Source organism: Bos javanicus, chromosome 8 (genome assembly GCF_032452875.1).
Source record: "Bos javanicus breed banteng chromosome 8, ARS-OSU_banteng_1.0, whole genome shotgun sequence".
Classification (NCBI taxonomy): Eukaryota; Metazoa; Chordata; class Mammalia; order Artiodactyla; family Bovidae; genus Bos; species Bos javanicus.
The window spans coordinates 46,885,737-46,901,555 of record NC_083875.1 but is presented as its reverse complement, the minus strand read 5'-3'; the positions used below and the strand labels follow the sequence as shown (position 1 = coordinate 46,901,555).

Here is a 15,819-nt window from a genome sequence, read left to right as displayed (position 1 = left end):
CTGTGAAAGTGCTGCACTCAATATGCCAGCAAATTTGGAAAACTCAGCAGTGGCCACAGGACTTCAGTTTTCATTCCAATTCTGAAGAAAGGCAATGCCAAAGAATGTTCAAACTACTGCATAATTGGACTCATCTCACATGCTAGTAAAGTAATGCTCAAAATTCTCCAAGGTAGGTTTCAATAGTACGTGAACCGAGAACTTCCAGACATTCAAGATGGATTTAGAAAAGGCAGAGAAACCAGAAATCAAATTGCCAACATTTGCCTTTGTATCATAAAAAAGGCAAGAGAATTCCACAATAGTATCTACTTCTGCTTCAATGACTACGTTAAAGCCTTTGACTGTATGGCTCCAAACAAATTGTGGAAAATTCTTAAAGAGTGGGAATACCAGACCACCTGACTTGCCTCCTGAGAAACCTGTATGCAGGTCAAGAAGCAACAGTTAGAAAGAGATTGGTTCCAAAATGGGAAAGGAGTATGTCAAGGCTGTACATTGTCACTCTGCTTATTTAAATTATATGCATCATTAGAAATGCTGGGATAGATGAAGCACAAACTGGAATCAAGATTGTGGGGAGAAATATTAATAACCTCAGCTATGCAGATGACACCACCATTATGGCAGAAAGCAAAGAGGAACTAAAGAGCCTCTTGATGAAAGTAAAAGAGGAGACTGAAAAAGCTGGCTTAAAACTCAACATTCAAAAAATGAAGATCGTGGCATCCAGTCCCATCACTTCATGGCAAGTAGATGGGGAAACAATGGAAACAGTGACAGACTTTATTTTCTTGGGCTCCAAAATCACTGCAGATGGTGACAGCAGCCATGAAATTAAAAAGACGCTTGCTCCTTGGACGTAAAGCTATGACCAACCTAGTCAGCATATTAAAAAGCAGAGACATTACTTTGCTGACAAAGGTACATATAGTCGAAGCTATGGTTTATCCAGTAGTCATGTACAGATGTGAGAGTAGGACCATAAAGAAAGCTGAGCACTGAAGAATTGATGTTTTTAAACTGTGGTGTTGGTGAAGACTCATGAGAGTCCCTTGGACTGCAAGGAGATCAAACCAGTCAATCCTAAAGGAAATTAATCCTGCATATTCACTGAAAGAACTGATGCTGAAGCTGAAGCTCCAATACTTTGGCCACCTGCTGTGAAGAACCGACTCATTGGAAAAGACCCCGATGCTGGGAAAGATAGAGGAGGGGAGGAGAAAGGGATGACAGAAGATGAGATAGTTGGATGGCATCTCCAACTCGATGGACATGAATTTGAGCAAGCTCCGGGAGTTGGTGATGGACAGAGAAACCTGGCTTGCTGCAGTCCATGGAGTCCAAAGAGTGGGACATGACTGAGTGACTGAACTGAGCTGAGTAGTAATGTTGAGCATCTTTTCATGTGCCTCTTGGCCATCTTTATATCTTCTTTGGAGAAATGTCTATTTAGATATTCTGCTTATTTTTTGATTGGGTTATTTGCTTTTATGATATTGAACTGCATGAGCTGTTTGCATATTTTAGAGATTAATCCTTTGTTGGTTGCTTCATCTGCGAATAATGTTCCCCATTCTGTGTGTTGTCTTTTCATTTGTTTATAGTTTTCTTTGCAGTGCAAAAGCTTTAAAATTTAATTAGGTCCCATTTGTTTATTTTTGTTTTTATCCAGAGCATTTTTGAAATATATCTCAGTGGATAGTGAATTTGGAGATTTTGATGTATAGCATTAGGTAAAGAAAAAAGAGTAAAATATTAGAACTCAAAGGCATCTTACGGATCATTGAACTCAAATTCCTCATTTTCAAACAGACTGATGGAGACCCTCAGAAATTAAGGGACTACCCAAAGCACTGAAGGACATTTGGTCCTGTCTGAAATGTCCCTACGACATTTAGTCTGTGCACAAAGGTCCTTGATATTTGGTCCTGTCTAAAACCATTTGACACAGACCAAATAATGCTCACAGGTGTTTTGGAAGGGACCAAATTTCAAGGACCTAATGGAATAGACCAAATACCTTATAGAAATTCTAGACAGGATCAAATATCTGCAAATCACCTAAAGTAATACAGCACTCTTATAACTGGGTCTGGAGCACAAGCATTCTGACTCCTGGCCTGGTCCTCCTCTTTATCCCTTGTTGAAACAAACATGGTTGGAATGTTCTGTGGTCACAAATGAGAGAGAGGAAGAACTAGGGGTGATGTGTTTTGCAAACAATGGGTTACATGCAATTAACATAGGCTTCCCAGGTATCTTAGATGGTAAAGAATCTACCTGCAATGCAGGAGATATGGGTTTGATCCCTGGGTCAGGAAGATCCCCTCGAGGAGGATATGGCAACCCACTCCAGTATTCTTGCCTGGAGAATTTCATGGACAGAGGAGCCTGGCGGGCTACAGTCCACGGGGTTGCAAAGAGTTGGACACGACTGAGTGACTAACACACACATACACACACACACACACAACATAGTCAAAGGGGTGATTTGACACTAGTCCATAGGTCTGCTGCCTCTCCCAAGAATATGTGTTCTCCCAGACAGCTGGTCCTTGCCATCATTAAGAATGAAAAATTATGCACTGAACAAATAATGATTAGATTATGACATTGGTTACCCAGAGGATCTGACTTTAGAACTACTTTTTTAGTGGTTTGTGAAAAGTTCTCTAACACCAAAGGTTGTATTTCTGTGGTAATGACACCAAGGATTATTACAATTTTAATGCACTAGTCTTTCAAGATTCTCTCTATTCCTCGCACTAGAATTTTAAAAGATGGCAGAAAACAATCTCAAAATCAGCCTGCTGCTACTGCTGCTGCTAAGTCGCTTCAGTCGTGTCCGACTCTGTGCAACCCCAGAGACGGCAGCCCACCAGGCTCCCCTGTCCCTGGGATTCTCCAGGCAAGAACACTGGAGTGGGTTGCCATTTCCTTCTCCAATGTATGTAAGTGAAAAGTGAAAGTGAGGTTGCTCAGTTGTGTCCAACTCATAGCGGCCCCATGGACTGCAGCCTAGCAGGCTCCTCCGTCCATGGGATTTTCCAGGCAAGAGTACTGGACCTACTTCCATAAATTAAGAAATGTCATCTGGCTTTTCTTTTTGAAACCCCAAGACAGTGTTCGTTGTTTTATTCATTTAAACAAAGGTTTCAAGAGGTTAAGTTCAGTTCAGTCGCTCAGTCGTGTCTGACTCTTTGTGACCCCATGAATCGCAGCACGCCAGGCCTCCCTGTCCATCACCAGCTCCCAGAGTTCACTCAGACTCACGTCCATCAAGTCGGTGATGCCATCCATCCATCTCATCCTCTGTCGTCCCTTTCTCCTCCTGCCCCCAATCCCTCCTAGTATCAGAGTCTTTTCCAATGAGTCAACTCTTTGCATGAGGTGGCCAAAGTATTGGAGTTTCAGCTTTAGCGTAATTTCTTCCAAAGAAATCCCAGGGCTGATCTCCTTCAGAATGGACTGGTTGCATCTCCTTGCAGTCCAAGGGACTCTCAAGAGTCTTCTCCAACACCACAGTTCAAAAGCATCAATTCTTCGGTGCTCAGCTTTCTTCACAGTCCAACTCTCACATCCATACATGACCACTGGAAAAACCATAGCCTTGACTAGATGGACCTTTGTTGGCAAAGTAATCTCTGCTTTTGAATATGCTATCTAGGTTGGTCATAACTTTTCTCCCAAGGAGTAAGCGTCCTTTAATTTCATGGCTGCAATCACCATCTGCAGTGATTTTGGAGCCCCCAAAAATAAAGTCTGACACTGTTTCCACTGTTTCCCCATCTATTTCCCAAGAAGTGATGGGACCAGACGCCATGATCTTCATTTTCTGAATGTTGAGTTTTAAGCCAACTATTTCATTCTCCTCTTTCACCTTCATCAAGAGGCTTTTCAGCTCCTCTTCACTTTCTGCCATAAGGGTGGTGTCATCTGCATATCTGAGGTTATTGATATTTCTCCGGGCAATCTTGATTCCAGCTTGTGCTTCTTCCAGCCCAGCGTTTCTCATGATGTACTCTGCATAGAAGTTAAATAAGCAGGGTGACAATATACAGCCTTGATGTACTCCTTTTCCTATTTGGAACCAGTCTGTTGTTTCATGTCCAGTTCTAACTGTTGCTTCCTGACCTGCATACAAATTTCTCAAGAGGCAGGTCAGGTGGTCTGGTATTCCCATCTCTTTCAGAATTTTCCACAGTTTATTGTGATCCACATAGTCAAAGGCTTTGGCATAGTCAATAAAGCAGAAATAGATGTTTTTTCTGGAACTCCCTTGCTTTTTCGATGATCCAGTGGATGTTGGCAATTTGACCTCTGGTTCCTCTGCCTTTTCTAAAACCAGCTTGAACATCTGGAAGTTCATGGTTCACATATTGCTGAAGCCTGGCTCGGAGAATTTTGAACATTACTTTGCTAGCGTGTGAGATGAATGCAATTGTGCGGTAGTTTGAGAATTCTTTGGCATTGCCTTTCTTTGGGATTGGAATGAAAACTGACCTTTTCCAGTCCTGTGGCCACTGTTGGGTTTTCTAAATTTTCTGGCATATTGAGTGCAGTACTTTCACAGCATATCTTTCAGGATTTGGAATAGCTCAACTGAAATTCCATCACCTCCACTAGCTTTGTTTGTAGTGATGCTTTCTAAGGCCCCCTTGACTTCACATTCCAGGATATCTGGCTCTAGGTGAGTGATCACACCATCGTGATTATTTGGGTTGTGAAGATCTTTTTGTACAGTTCTTCTGTGTATTCTTGCCACCTCTTCTTAATATCTTCTGCTTCTGTTAGGTCCATACCATTTTGGTCCTTTATCGAGCCCATCTTTGCATGAAATGTTCCCTTGGTATGTCTAATTTTCTTGAAGAGATCTCTAGTAACATTTTATTATTTTGAGATAACCCTATTGTCATTTAAAATACTCATGCAGATTCCTGAATTAATCTGTCATAACAGCTGATCATTCACTGTATACATAACACTCATTATAGGTGTGGCTCCTACAATGGCCACAAGTAGAGAGGGGTTGTGTGTGTCTGGGACCAAAATATGTATATACATTTGGAAACCTGAAACTTTTGTGCAACACCTAAGAGCAAAGAGAACAGTAAGGACAGGATGAAGACTGTCCAAGGCCAAGATAAGTAACAAGATGGACACTTAGAAAAGTTGGAGACGTGGTTAAAAATATTCACATGAAGAGGAACTACAGTGAATGAGAAATGATGTAAAGTTGCCATAAACAGTTGCCATGTGTTCAGGCAGCTCAAGGGGACACAGTGTCATCATCAGCTATTTATTGTCACTGAGCAGATCACCTAAATATCCACATGGCAAAGCATTAAAAGGGGAAATGGTACTGTTTGTAGCAGAATCAACATTCCTATTCTGTCCCTGATGGAAAGCTAGTCACCAGAACCTTCTCTCTGGTCAACAAGAACTTGGAGTTGACAAAAGGAATGTGTTGCAACCGTGAGGAGACCTAGGTTTTCATGAAGCCACCAAGGTCCAGGTGAGAGCTGCCATAATCCACAAGGAAGCAGGCCCTTGCCAGGTCTCCCTGTGTAGGGTCTTTCTCCCCCAAGCCCGTTGATCACTGATACCCTCTCCTCTCCATTTTCCCTGCAGAGAACCAGCTCACTTGGCCACTAGGGGGCCCTGTTGCTCACCACATTTCAGGACTGATCATCAGTACTGGCTCACCTCCCTGCCAAGAGAGAAGTTCTTACTGTCTGCTTCGCATCATTCAATCTATTTTTAGTGAAAAGTAACCTAGGGTTATTCCAGCCTTGTCCTTAGAAATGCTGAACGATAAACAGAAAAGAAAATAAAGCGTAGTATGGAAATGTGAAAATAGCAAAGCCCAGTCACAGGGCAAGAAGAGCCTTGAACTGGGTGGCATTCTCGGTTACAGCGATCGTGTCTGCAGTTTGTCTCTGTCTCAAGGCTTACTCTTCCCTACTCTCCTGCCAGGTCTCTCAGTGCCTACTCACCCTCCTCTCACTGCCTCCTTTTCTGTTGACAGAGCCATGGGTAGGTCAATATAGTGGGGAGATGGCAAACACAGTTATCCTGGAAAAAGGTGTCCCCAGCTCACCCAGTTCACTCTTTAAGGTGTGATCCTGCGGGAGACTAGAGTTGGAGTTCCGAGTATTTCCTCCTCCAACAAACCAGTTCACGTTGGGGTTCCAGTGGTTCACAAAGCCACAGAGATGGTTTTCTTCAAAGTCACATTCTGGCAGAAGAGAAATAAAAACAGACTTGATGGAGATGTAGTTGTGCCTGCAGCTGCCCAGACTCACTGCAGTTTGCTCTTACTCCGGTATGTTTCACACTCCCTTCTACCACCGGGGCCTTTGTACCATGAGCCCTGGACAAAGTCAATCAAGAGGAGAGATCCTGTAATGAACAGAGATTATAATTCATCATTGCTTCTTTGGATTGTGGCCCATGTGGCTGGAATGTGACCTCTCCTAGTCTCCATGTCTTCCTATGCAAAATGGGGAGATACTCCCACCACGCAGGGCTGTGATAAGGGTGGACAGCTGCCAGCACAGTGCCAGGCACGTGGTTAGTGCTTGGTAGATCAGCCAATTCTGTGTCAAAGCACTATTTAGAGCTACACTTTTAGCTCCAGAAATTTTATCCACCACCTTTCTGGGAACCCATTCTTTCATTCCCTTCTCTCTTGATGGTAGACAAGGTACTAAGATGAGGGCTAAGGCGCATGTTTCCTATAATGCTAGAGTTCTCTGCTTTTCTTATAAATAAGATCTTAGAATAGTCGAGACAGGAATATCTTAGGCACTGGGCCCTTTGGCAGCTACTGAGTAGAGAAAACAAGAGAAGACAAAGAGACCCTCTCTCCCCTTTTTAGTAGCATTGAGATGCTCGCACAGATAAATTGTTCCCAGTCAACAGACTCCTTTGGGGGAGCAAGAAACTCACAAGGCTATTCCTCTGTTGACCCCCATAAACAACAGTTAAAAATACGAAGTTGTGATTGTGCTGGTCATCTCCTATTGGCTCCTCCAGACCCATCCACCTTTCTTCCACCCTGCTCCATCCTCCAGAGGTTGATGTGTATGGACCTGTATGGGCTTCCTTGCCTGTTGGCTTCTAAAATGGATTCAACCAATGGAAGATAAGAGGAGAACAAAGGTTGGGGTTGTTTATTCCTGCAGTTCCCTTTCTGCCAGGATGCCATGAGTTGGCTGTGCCCCTCTACCGAGGGACCACACAGCTCTATGTTCTGGTAAACCCTCCTCTCTTGCCCCTTCAGACCTCCAATGCTGATGGTTCATGAGTCATCACTCTGACTAGTCTTGGATTACTGCATTTTGACAGGCTTCCTTCACCCGCCCACACCTTTGTAGTCCCTTTGGTGAGTTTTCCTCAAATTACTAAGGTTGAGTGTAATCTGTTTCCACTTTCTTGCCAGGGTCCTGACTGATACAGTTATCAGTGTGCTTTTGCATTAGCAAGCACTCAACATTTTTAAGATTTTCATTTTCAACTTTTCTACTACAGGAGCCACTAACCTATGCCCAACAGTCAGTGCCAAAGGCTGCTGCAGAGTAAAAGAAAAAAGCAAAATATTCTTCAATGCACCAGGCACTAATCTGAGTACTTTATGTGAATTAAATTATCTAATCCTCAAAACAACCCCACAAGGTATGTACTATTATTAACCTCACTTTACAGATGAGGAAACAAGAGAGGCAAAAGGAGTGTACAGAAAGAAAGATGAGGAGAGAGTAAGATCATACAGTTCAACAAGATAAAATATCAGGGCTCCTTTTGTGTTTTTTTTTTTTTTAAAAAACAGAAGCCATCAAGTGATCTGAAGAAAGGAAATTAACAGTTTTGACTGCCAAGCACGGTGACCATCCCCTTCATATCCATGATCTTACTGGTCTCCACAACAGTCCTTTCCTATGAGGGAAATATTTGAATCCCCATTTTGCAGGTAATGAAACGGAGGCTGCGGGGCGCACTGCATTGACTGAGCCAGCAGGTGGTGCTCCACCAGGTGTGTCTGACTAGCCTGTGAGGGTGTTCAAGCCCCAGGCAGCTGCCACTAAAGAGCTACATGGAGGACTAAAGAAAGAAGATACAGTTTTAGCTCACTGTGTCTTCATGAAGTGGTAACAATGTAGGTCTGCTGTCTTTCACTTGCATTACCATCATCGACTAGCAGGTCAAAACAGAGAAGAAAGACTCAAGGAATTATTAAAGGCTCCTTTTTGTCCAGAATTGCCCTTGACTCTTATCTCTTCCTTTCCATAGCCATTCAGCCTCCAGTATTGTCAGCGCTGGAAAAAATCTCTCAAACCTACCACCTTTATCCCATTCCACTGCCGACCCCAATTTTAGACTCCTATATTCCCCTCTTGGAGGTCGCAAGCACTTCCAAAGGGTTTTCCTATCATATACTTTCCTTGTTTCCAGCTTATTTTCCACGTGGCAGCCAGAGGCAGCATCTGAAAGCCCAGCTGCAGGCCCCTCCCCACTGAGTGACTTCTGGTGCCTCCCAGCCACATAATCCAGGAACCCAGGCTCCACAGCTGGGATCCAGACTCTTTCGTAACAGCCTCCCTCAGCACTCCTGACTCTCACTTCAAACACTACCCAGCCCCTGGCCTTTGCCTGGACACGCACTGCACTGGCCCTGCAGTGGGGTCTGCCCAGAATGAATGCTTTCCTTCCTGCCCTACTCCTTCACCGACTGAATTCCTAAACTTCCCCTTCTTGAAACAACAGCTCAAATGCATCTCCTGGATTCAGTCCTGTCTGGTTTCCTCCCCACCCCTCTCGCCTGCACAGCATGGCATGTCCTTCACCTTCAGAACTGATCATTTATAGAGACAGCTTCAGTAGGAGACAATGGAAGGCGAGAGACCTCAAGCATAGAGAATGTCTGCTCTTGATGCCCCCCAAGAAGCTGGCATATAGGAAGCACCTCACAACCCTGCTCAAGTGGAATCTAAGTGACAACTGTGATTGTAAAGACAGAGCAGTGATGTGTAAGAGAGGAATGGAGGAGAGTGAGGAAAGGAGGTAATGTGGAGGTAAATAGGCTGCTGCCTTTCTGGCAAATGTTACAAAAAGCTGAATTTACAGCCAACTGGAAATTATGTTTATTGGAATATGGAATATGTTGAGTTTAAGGCAGCAACTCAGGTTACAGCCGCTTCACCTACTTTTCTTTCATCAACCCAGTCAGTCCAGGCAAACTCTTAATGAGCCTTCCTCTGCTAAAGACAGAGGAACATCATAAAGCATTCAAATGATGCAAAATTCAAAATGCACTACAGAATGTAGTTTGTAAAATACTCTGCCTTTACGATTGATTCATTTACTTCTGGCAACAGGAGATTTTAGAAAAAGATGCATGTTCTGATACAATGAGAAGGAAACCCACTTACCAATACAGTAGCCGGTTGTCATCTTGATTTCAAAGAGTGCGATGCTGGATGTATTTCCATGTCCTAGCACACCTTCTATTAAAATCTGCACAACACATGAGGTAGAAGGGAGTTAGACTTTAAAACACCATGTGTCCATTTTTAGTATTTCATCTACTAGTCAGAAGCTCTTCAGCAATTCAAGGCAAAATGAGATTGTTTGTCTCAGTTCGTTGCTGTTGGATACTAATCCCATGATGGACTTTACTGAAAGAAGGCAAGTGTGTGCGTGTGCATGTGTGTACACCAACTCACACACATATTCTCAGAACTTTGAGGTGAGCAAGGTATCCAGTAAGAGCTCAGTTGTCTTCCAGTCAGTTGCCTTCCACTGGAACCCCAGCCACCACCTTCTCCCGCACCTGTGGTGACACCAGTTGGCTGCAGATGGAAAGGAGACTTAGGTCCCTGGGCAAGTCCTTTCTAAGCATGGCTAGGAACTGAAGGCAGAGTCCTCAGAGGGGGAAAAAAATCCCTTGGAAGAGGAGGCAGGTATGGCAATTTGATCAGTGGTGGGGCGGATCTTTGCATGAATGGAAGAGGCTCAAAACTCAGTTCAACTTGTAGTTTCTATATTGATGAAAATTTGATAATTTTACACAAAGAATAGAGATTTTTTTGCTTCAGTAGTATCCGACTCTGTGCAACCCTATTGACTATAGCACACCAGGCTCCTCTGTCTATGGGATTCTCCAGGCAAACATACTAGAGTGGGTTGCCGTGCTCTCCTCCCAGGGATGTTCCCAACCCAGGGATCAAACCCAGGTCTCCTGCATTGCAGGTGGATTCTTTATCATCTGAGTCACCAGGGAAGCCCCAAAGAATAGGGAGAAGCATAACAATTTATGTGGCTGATTTCAAGCACTGTTTACCTTGGGTCTTCCTTCTGAAAATATTTGCCTTTCCTTATGTGATTTTAGTCCAGTATTTTGCAGCTATTCTGGTAGATATCAGGTGTGATATACTGTTGGGGAGACACTTTATAATAGGGAACTCAGACCTCCAGTGCTTCTTCCCTCAATCCACCCTGCTGTCTGATGGGAGGACTATATGCAGATATGAAATGTAGAGTACTGTATTCCAAAGCTTGTTGAGGAAGAAGAGATTTGGGATAAGGAATTGAAAAGGGGATTAGAAATGGAGAAAGTTTTCTGGAAGCCTCCGCTTTGTCTCCCATGACAAGTTCTCACTAAATATCATACTTCATGGCCAACTGAGTCCAAGCTTCATCCTCCTTCCTGCTCCAATCTACATCCAACTTTCTGTTACATTCTCTACCTTACTTTCCCAACACTTTTGATGGAACAACTTTCATCTTTGAAATCAGAACATGTCCTTTAAATATCTTTCCTCTTTCAATGTATTTTCATTTTTTTAAATCATAGTTACTGTTTTGTTAAAAATTATAGCAAAGGAAGCATTAGGAAGACAACACAAACATAAACACACAACTTAGGAGAATGAAACAAAATTATAAGAAATGAGAATACTCCCTAAAGCCCATTGGAAAATAAATATTCATTGAAGAGGTTGGTTTAAGCCCTATTTAGATTCTTACACAAATCCCATTTAAATAGACAGAAAACAAATCTGGGAAGAAACTCTTCTAAAGAATAAACAATATTAATTTCCACTACTAATGTTTTTCTGTGATGCAGCTCCTTCAAAATGCCACATCCTAACACAGGAGATAACGAACTGCAATGAATGGCAGAAGTTTTCATAAGACCTCAGAATAGTATAACGTCAAACACTAAGCCTGCATCTACATTTTTTCTACCTTGAATTTTTGGGAACTATTTTGCAAATCCAAGCTGGCTATGAGCCAGCTGTCTGAAGGCTCCTTGGCTGACCAAAACAAACGATCGAAGCTTTCATCTTCAAATCTCATGTAGAGGTTCAGCCGGCTGGGATCTGATGGTGACCCTGAAGATGTGGCTATCTGGTAGACCAATCGGAGGCAGCTCCATTCTTCAGCCTGCAGATCAGGACTCAGCAGCACGGCTTTCTCCCCTTGCTTGGCAAAGGAGGTGTCCACATAAATATAATGGCCTAGAAGAGAAGGGGACCCAGGGAAGAAATCAATCTTCTGCTTGTGACTCAGGAAAATGCACAACTGCAGTCCAGTAAACCTGAGGCAGACACAGCCAGCACATGCATTAGGTGGGCCCACTAAACGTTGCCTGAACACTGGGTCTCTGCTTCTGGTGAGAAATTAGAAGGTCTGGTGACACGGAGGCTACTTTCACACAACAGCAGCAGCCCAGAGCTCAGCAGTGCTGCCTCGTTAGAGCTGGCCTGTGGGCTCTGTTTGCCATTATCCCCACTTTCCCTATCACCTCCTGACCTTGAAGCCAAATATCTGGTGCTTGCTAGTACCTCCCATCACCTTGTAACAGGCCCATATCTAGCACACCGCTTTCATCTCCCTGGCCCCCACAGGCATATGAGTTTGAGAAGCCAGGCTAAGGAGCTTCTGAATCTGGAGGAGCAGTATTCCTCTACTGGAGTCAGAATACCTTGGTGGGTTCCCTCCCCTTCCATCGATCCCCTCGTACCTAATGATTTAATCTGTATCTAACGTGCCTCATTATATTCAATGGATTTGGTTACTTCAAACTTGGGGCCCAAGCAGAAAAAAATTTATCACAAGCTAATTTTCAATTAGTATAGAACTCTCCTTCTCTGGGTCAGGAAGATCCCTTGCAAAAGGGAATCGCTACCCATTCCAGTATTCTGGCCTGGAGAACTCCTTGGACAGAGGAACCTGGTGAGCTATAGTCCATGGGGTCACAACTGAGTGACTGAAACTTTCACTTTTCTCCTCCTCTAGACTCTTCCTTAATTGAATCTCCTAGTTCTGATAGCTAAATGAGAAAGCACATGTAAAACATGTAGGACAAGCCTTGGAAATCAGCAGAAGCACTGATTATCTCCACCCCCGCCCCCTTGCCCCCTTCCATCTGTCTTCTCCTTCCTGTCCCTCCCATCCCCTTCACCCCTCCTCTTCTCCTTTCCCTCTCTTCACTCCTCCCCCCTGCTCCCTCTCTACTCATTCTCCTGATATTGTCAAGGGCTCCACTGGCTACACTAGGATGTAAAATAGCATTTCTATGACCAAAAAAGGAGGTTGGAACCAAGAACTCTCACTTGAGCTTTCCAAATCTAACTCTGGCCATTGGCTTCCTGTAGCAATGATCTGATCTGCTGGTGGGTCTTGAGGACCCTCTGCCCTTCTAACCTGTACCCTCATGTTTGTTCAGAGGGTCATGTTTGTTCATGGCCAGCATCTAACATGCAGTCTTGTATATGTGACCACCCACCTCACCCCTTGCATTTGGGACTCCCCAACACTAAATTCTTACTAGAAAGGCCCTAAAAGGCCTCTTTGCTTTTCGTGATGTTCTTCAGCCCCTTCTCCCACACTTGCTTCCCCAAACCTGATCCCAGCCCTCATCCTGTGGTGAGTGTGGACAGGCTAGTGGTAGCTCAGTGGACGGCCATCCTCACAATCAGGACACAGTTAGGGCATTATCTTCAAGGAGCCTCACTTGCCTGCAACAGCTTTCAAGATCAAGATCTATCTCCAGCTGGCAGTCTTCTCAACATAGCAACCACCCACTAGGTGCAAATAGCAACTGCTTCTGGATGCCAACCCAGGCACTCTCTGTGAATAAATCTGGTCCTTGCAGTAATCACCAGCAATACCCCTACCTCCTACATACAGCAAACACTCATTATGAACCAGGTGCTGCTCTAAGTGCTTCATATGTATTTACTAGCTGTGGGGCCTGTTGGGTTTTGAAGCACTAACTAAGCTGGGCTTTGTACTGTTGCTTCATTGTGACATGAAGGAATGTATAAACACACCCTCCGTGTCCTACTCTGCCACTGCCATAAGGGAAGACTCGTGGTGGGGGAGGGCAGGGATGGGAATTGAGGGGGCTCCTGAGAGCACTTCAAACCTTTCCCGAGGAAGCAGAGAATTGAAACACGGGGTATAAAAGAGGAAAGAAACAAAGAAAGTCCGTGCTGTGTCCTATGACTCTTTACATCGCCTGCCAACTTGGCTGCCGAACAAGGCCCACTTCTCCCTGGATACTTGCCCAACTTCTCTCCCTCCTGCCTTTCCCCTTCTAGAAGGGAAACAACTCACAGCAGGGGCTCTCAAACTTGAGCTAAGTCACTTGGAGGGCTTGTTCAAACCCAGGTTGCTGGACCCACTCCTTGAGTTTCCAATCCAAGTAGGTCTGGGGTGATGCTGCACTTCTAACAGACCACATTTCTGAAAAGTTCCAGAGAGTGCTGATGCTGCTGGTCTGGGGATCACAACAAAAGAACCGCTGATTTACATATCGGGCAGAGAAATAGGACTCACTCTCAGGACACTGCTAATCTATCAAAGAAAGCATGCAAAGGAGGGAGGAAACAGTTTTACTTGGAGGTAAAAATCAGACATATGTAAATGTGTATTATAGGACGCGGAATGAGTACATCTACTGGTGACTGTCTTGACTTTTCAGTGAATGCCATAAAAAATCTTTCTCGATATAACCTTTTATCATGTCAGATTTTATTATAAGCATACACTAATACTCCTCTGTTAAAAACCTTTGAAAGCACACAGTATATAAAATGTATTATTTTAAACACCTTGATATTACAAGAAAGCTAATGCTATTTATTGAGTGATTTTGACATCTTGACCATAAATAATAGCTATTTAAATTATAGGATTTTACATGTAAATTACAGACTTCAAAATCACTCTTAGGTCATGCTGTGTGGATATGTCAATTAGCTGTATTACAATCCATCCAAAGATTTATCCACCCAAGTGATTTTGCAGCCACTCAGTAGAATAGTGCATTTTCCTAGATCAAATAACTAGCCCAATTGCTAACTACCTCCACTACGACTGTCAATCTCAAGTCAGATTTTCTTAATTAATTGTATGCCTAGCTTGGATGTAGCCTCAGAATCCTTTTAAATATAGTGTTCCATATAACTACTACCAATCAATCTGATTTGGGATCTAAGCTGGAACATCCCTGCTTGGGGTCATATCATATCTTGCTGTCATATTAGAGCTAAGTTGAACCAGAAGGAATGTGGCACATTATGAAGACATTTTAGAAAATTAAGAAAGAATGAGGAAGATACTGATATCAGGATGGTGCCCTTCCCTGGACTGCCACTAATAAAACTGCCATTCTAGAACAAACTGATAATGGTTTTGGTGAGTTTCTTACTTTATTAAAAACAATCTTTTCAATAAACAGATGGGGCCTAATCAAACTTACAAGCTTTTGCACAGCAAAGGAAATGATAAACAAAAAGATAACCTATAGAATGAGAGAAAGTATTTGCAAACAATGCACTGGAACAAGGGCTTAATTTCCAAAATATACAAACAACTCATACAACTCAACAACAACAACAAACAACCCAATCGAAAAATGGGCAGAAGACCTAAATAGACATTTCTCCAAAGAAGACATATAGACAGCCAATAGGCACGTGAACAGGCGCTCAACATCACTAATTATTAGAGAAGTGAAAATCAAAACTCCAATGAGGTACCACCTCACACCAATGAGAGACATTATTAAAATGTCTACAAATAGCTAATGCTGGAGAGGGTGTGGAGGAAATGGAATGTTCCTACACTGCTGGTGGGAATGGAAGCTGGTGCAGCCACTATGGAAAACAGCATGAAGAGTCCTCAAAAAAACCAAAAACAGAATTACCAATATGATCCAGCAATTGCACTCCAGGTCATATATCTAGACAAAACTGTAATTCAAAAAGATACATGTGCTCTTATATTCATAGCAGCACTATTCACAATAGCCAAGACATGGAATTAACCTAAATGTCCATCAGCAGATGAATGGATAAAAAAGGTGTGGTACATATATACAATGGAAATAATTACTCAGCCATAAAAAGAATGAAATAATGCCATTTGCAGCAACATGGATATAACTAGCCATGATCATACTAAGTGAAGTAAGTCAGAAAGAGAAAGACAAATACCATATGCTATCACTTATATGTGGTGATATGGTAAATATTTTAAAATATGGTAAATATTTGGTAAAAATACGGTAAATATTTTTTCCCATTCATAGTTTTTCATTTCGCATTCTTAATGGTATTCTTTGAAGTACACACTTTTTCATTTTGATGAAGTCCAGTTTTTCTTATTTTTCCTTTGTGTGTGCTTTTGGTGTCATGACTAGGAAGACATTGTCTAATTTAAGGTCATGAAAGTTTACAACTCTGTTTTCTTCTAAGAGTTTTATACTTTTAGCTCTTCAGGTCTTTGATCTATTTTGAGTTG

The 15,819-nt window shown here is 42.9% G+C and overlaps 1 protein-coding gene across 4 annotated transcripts in view; it reads right to left on the bottom strand.

Annotated features, from left to right (window-relative positions):
• Positions 1 to 15,819, bottom strand: part of MAMDC2 (MAM domain containing 2) — a 163,256-nt gene that overhangs the window by 83,012 nt on the left and 64,425 nt on the right. For all 4 annotated transcript variants that reach the window (XR_009738049.1, XR_009738050.1, XM_061425523.1 and 1 more), the window contains exons 3-5: positions 11,254 to 11,525; positions 9,435 to 9,519; positions 6,104 to 6,241 (exon numbers count right to left, since the gene is read on the bottom strand). Coding sequence is in view for 2 of the 4 variants with exons in the window: in XM_061425523.1 (XP_061281507.1) it covers positions 6,104 to 6,241; positions 9,435 to 9,519; positions 11,254 to 11,525 (495 nt within the window). In the remaining 2 variants the exon portion in view is untranslated. The remainder of the gene's footprint in view (positions 1 to 6,103; positions 6,242 to 9,434; positions 9,520 to 11,253; positions 11,526 to 15,819) is intronic.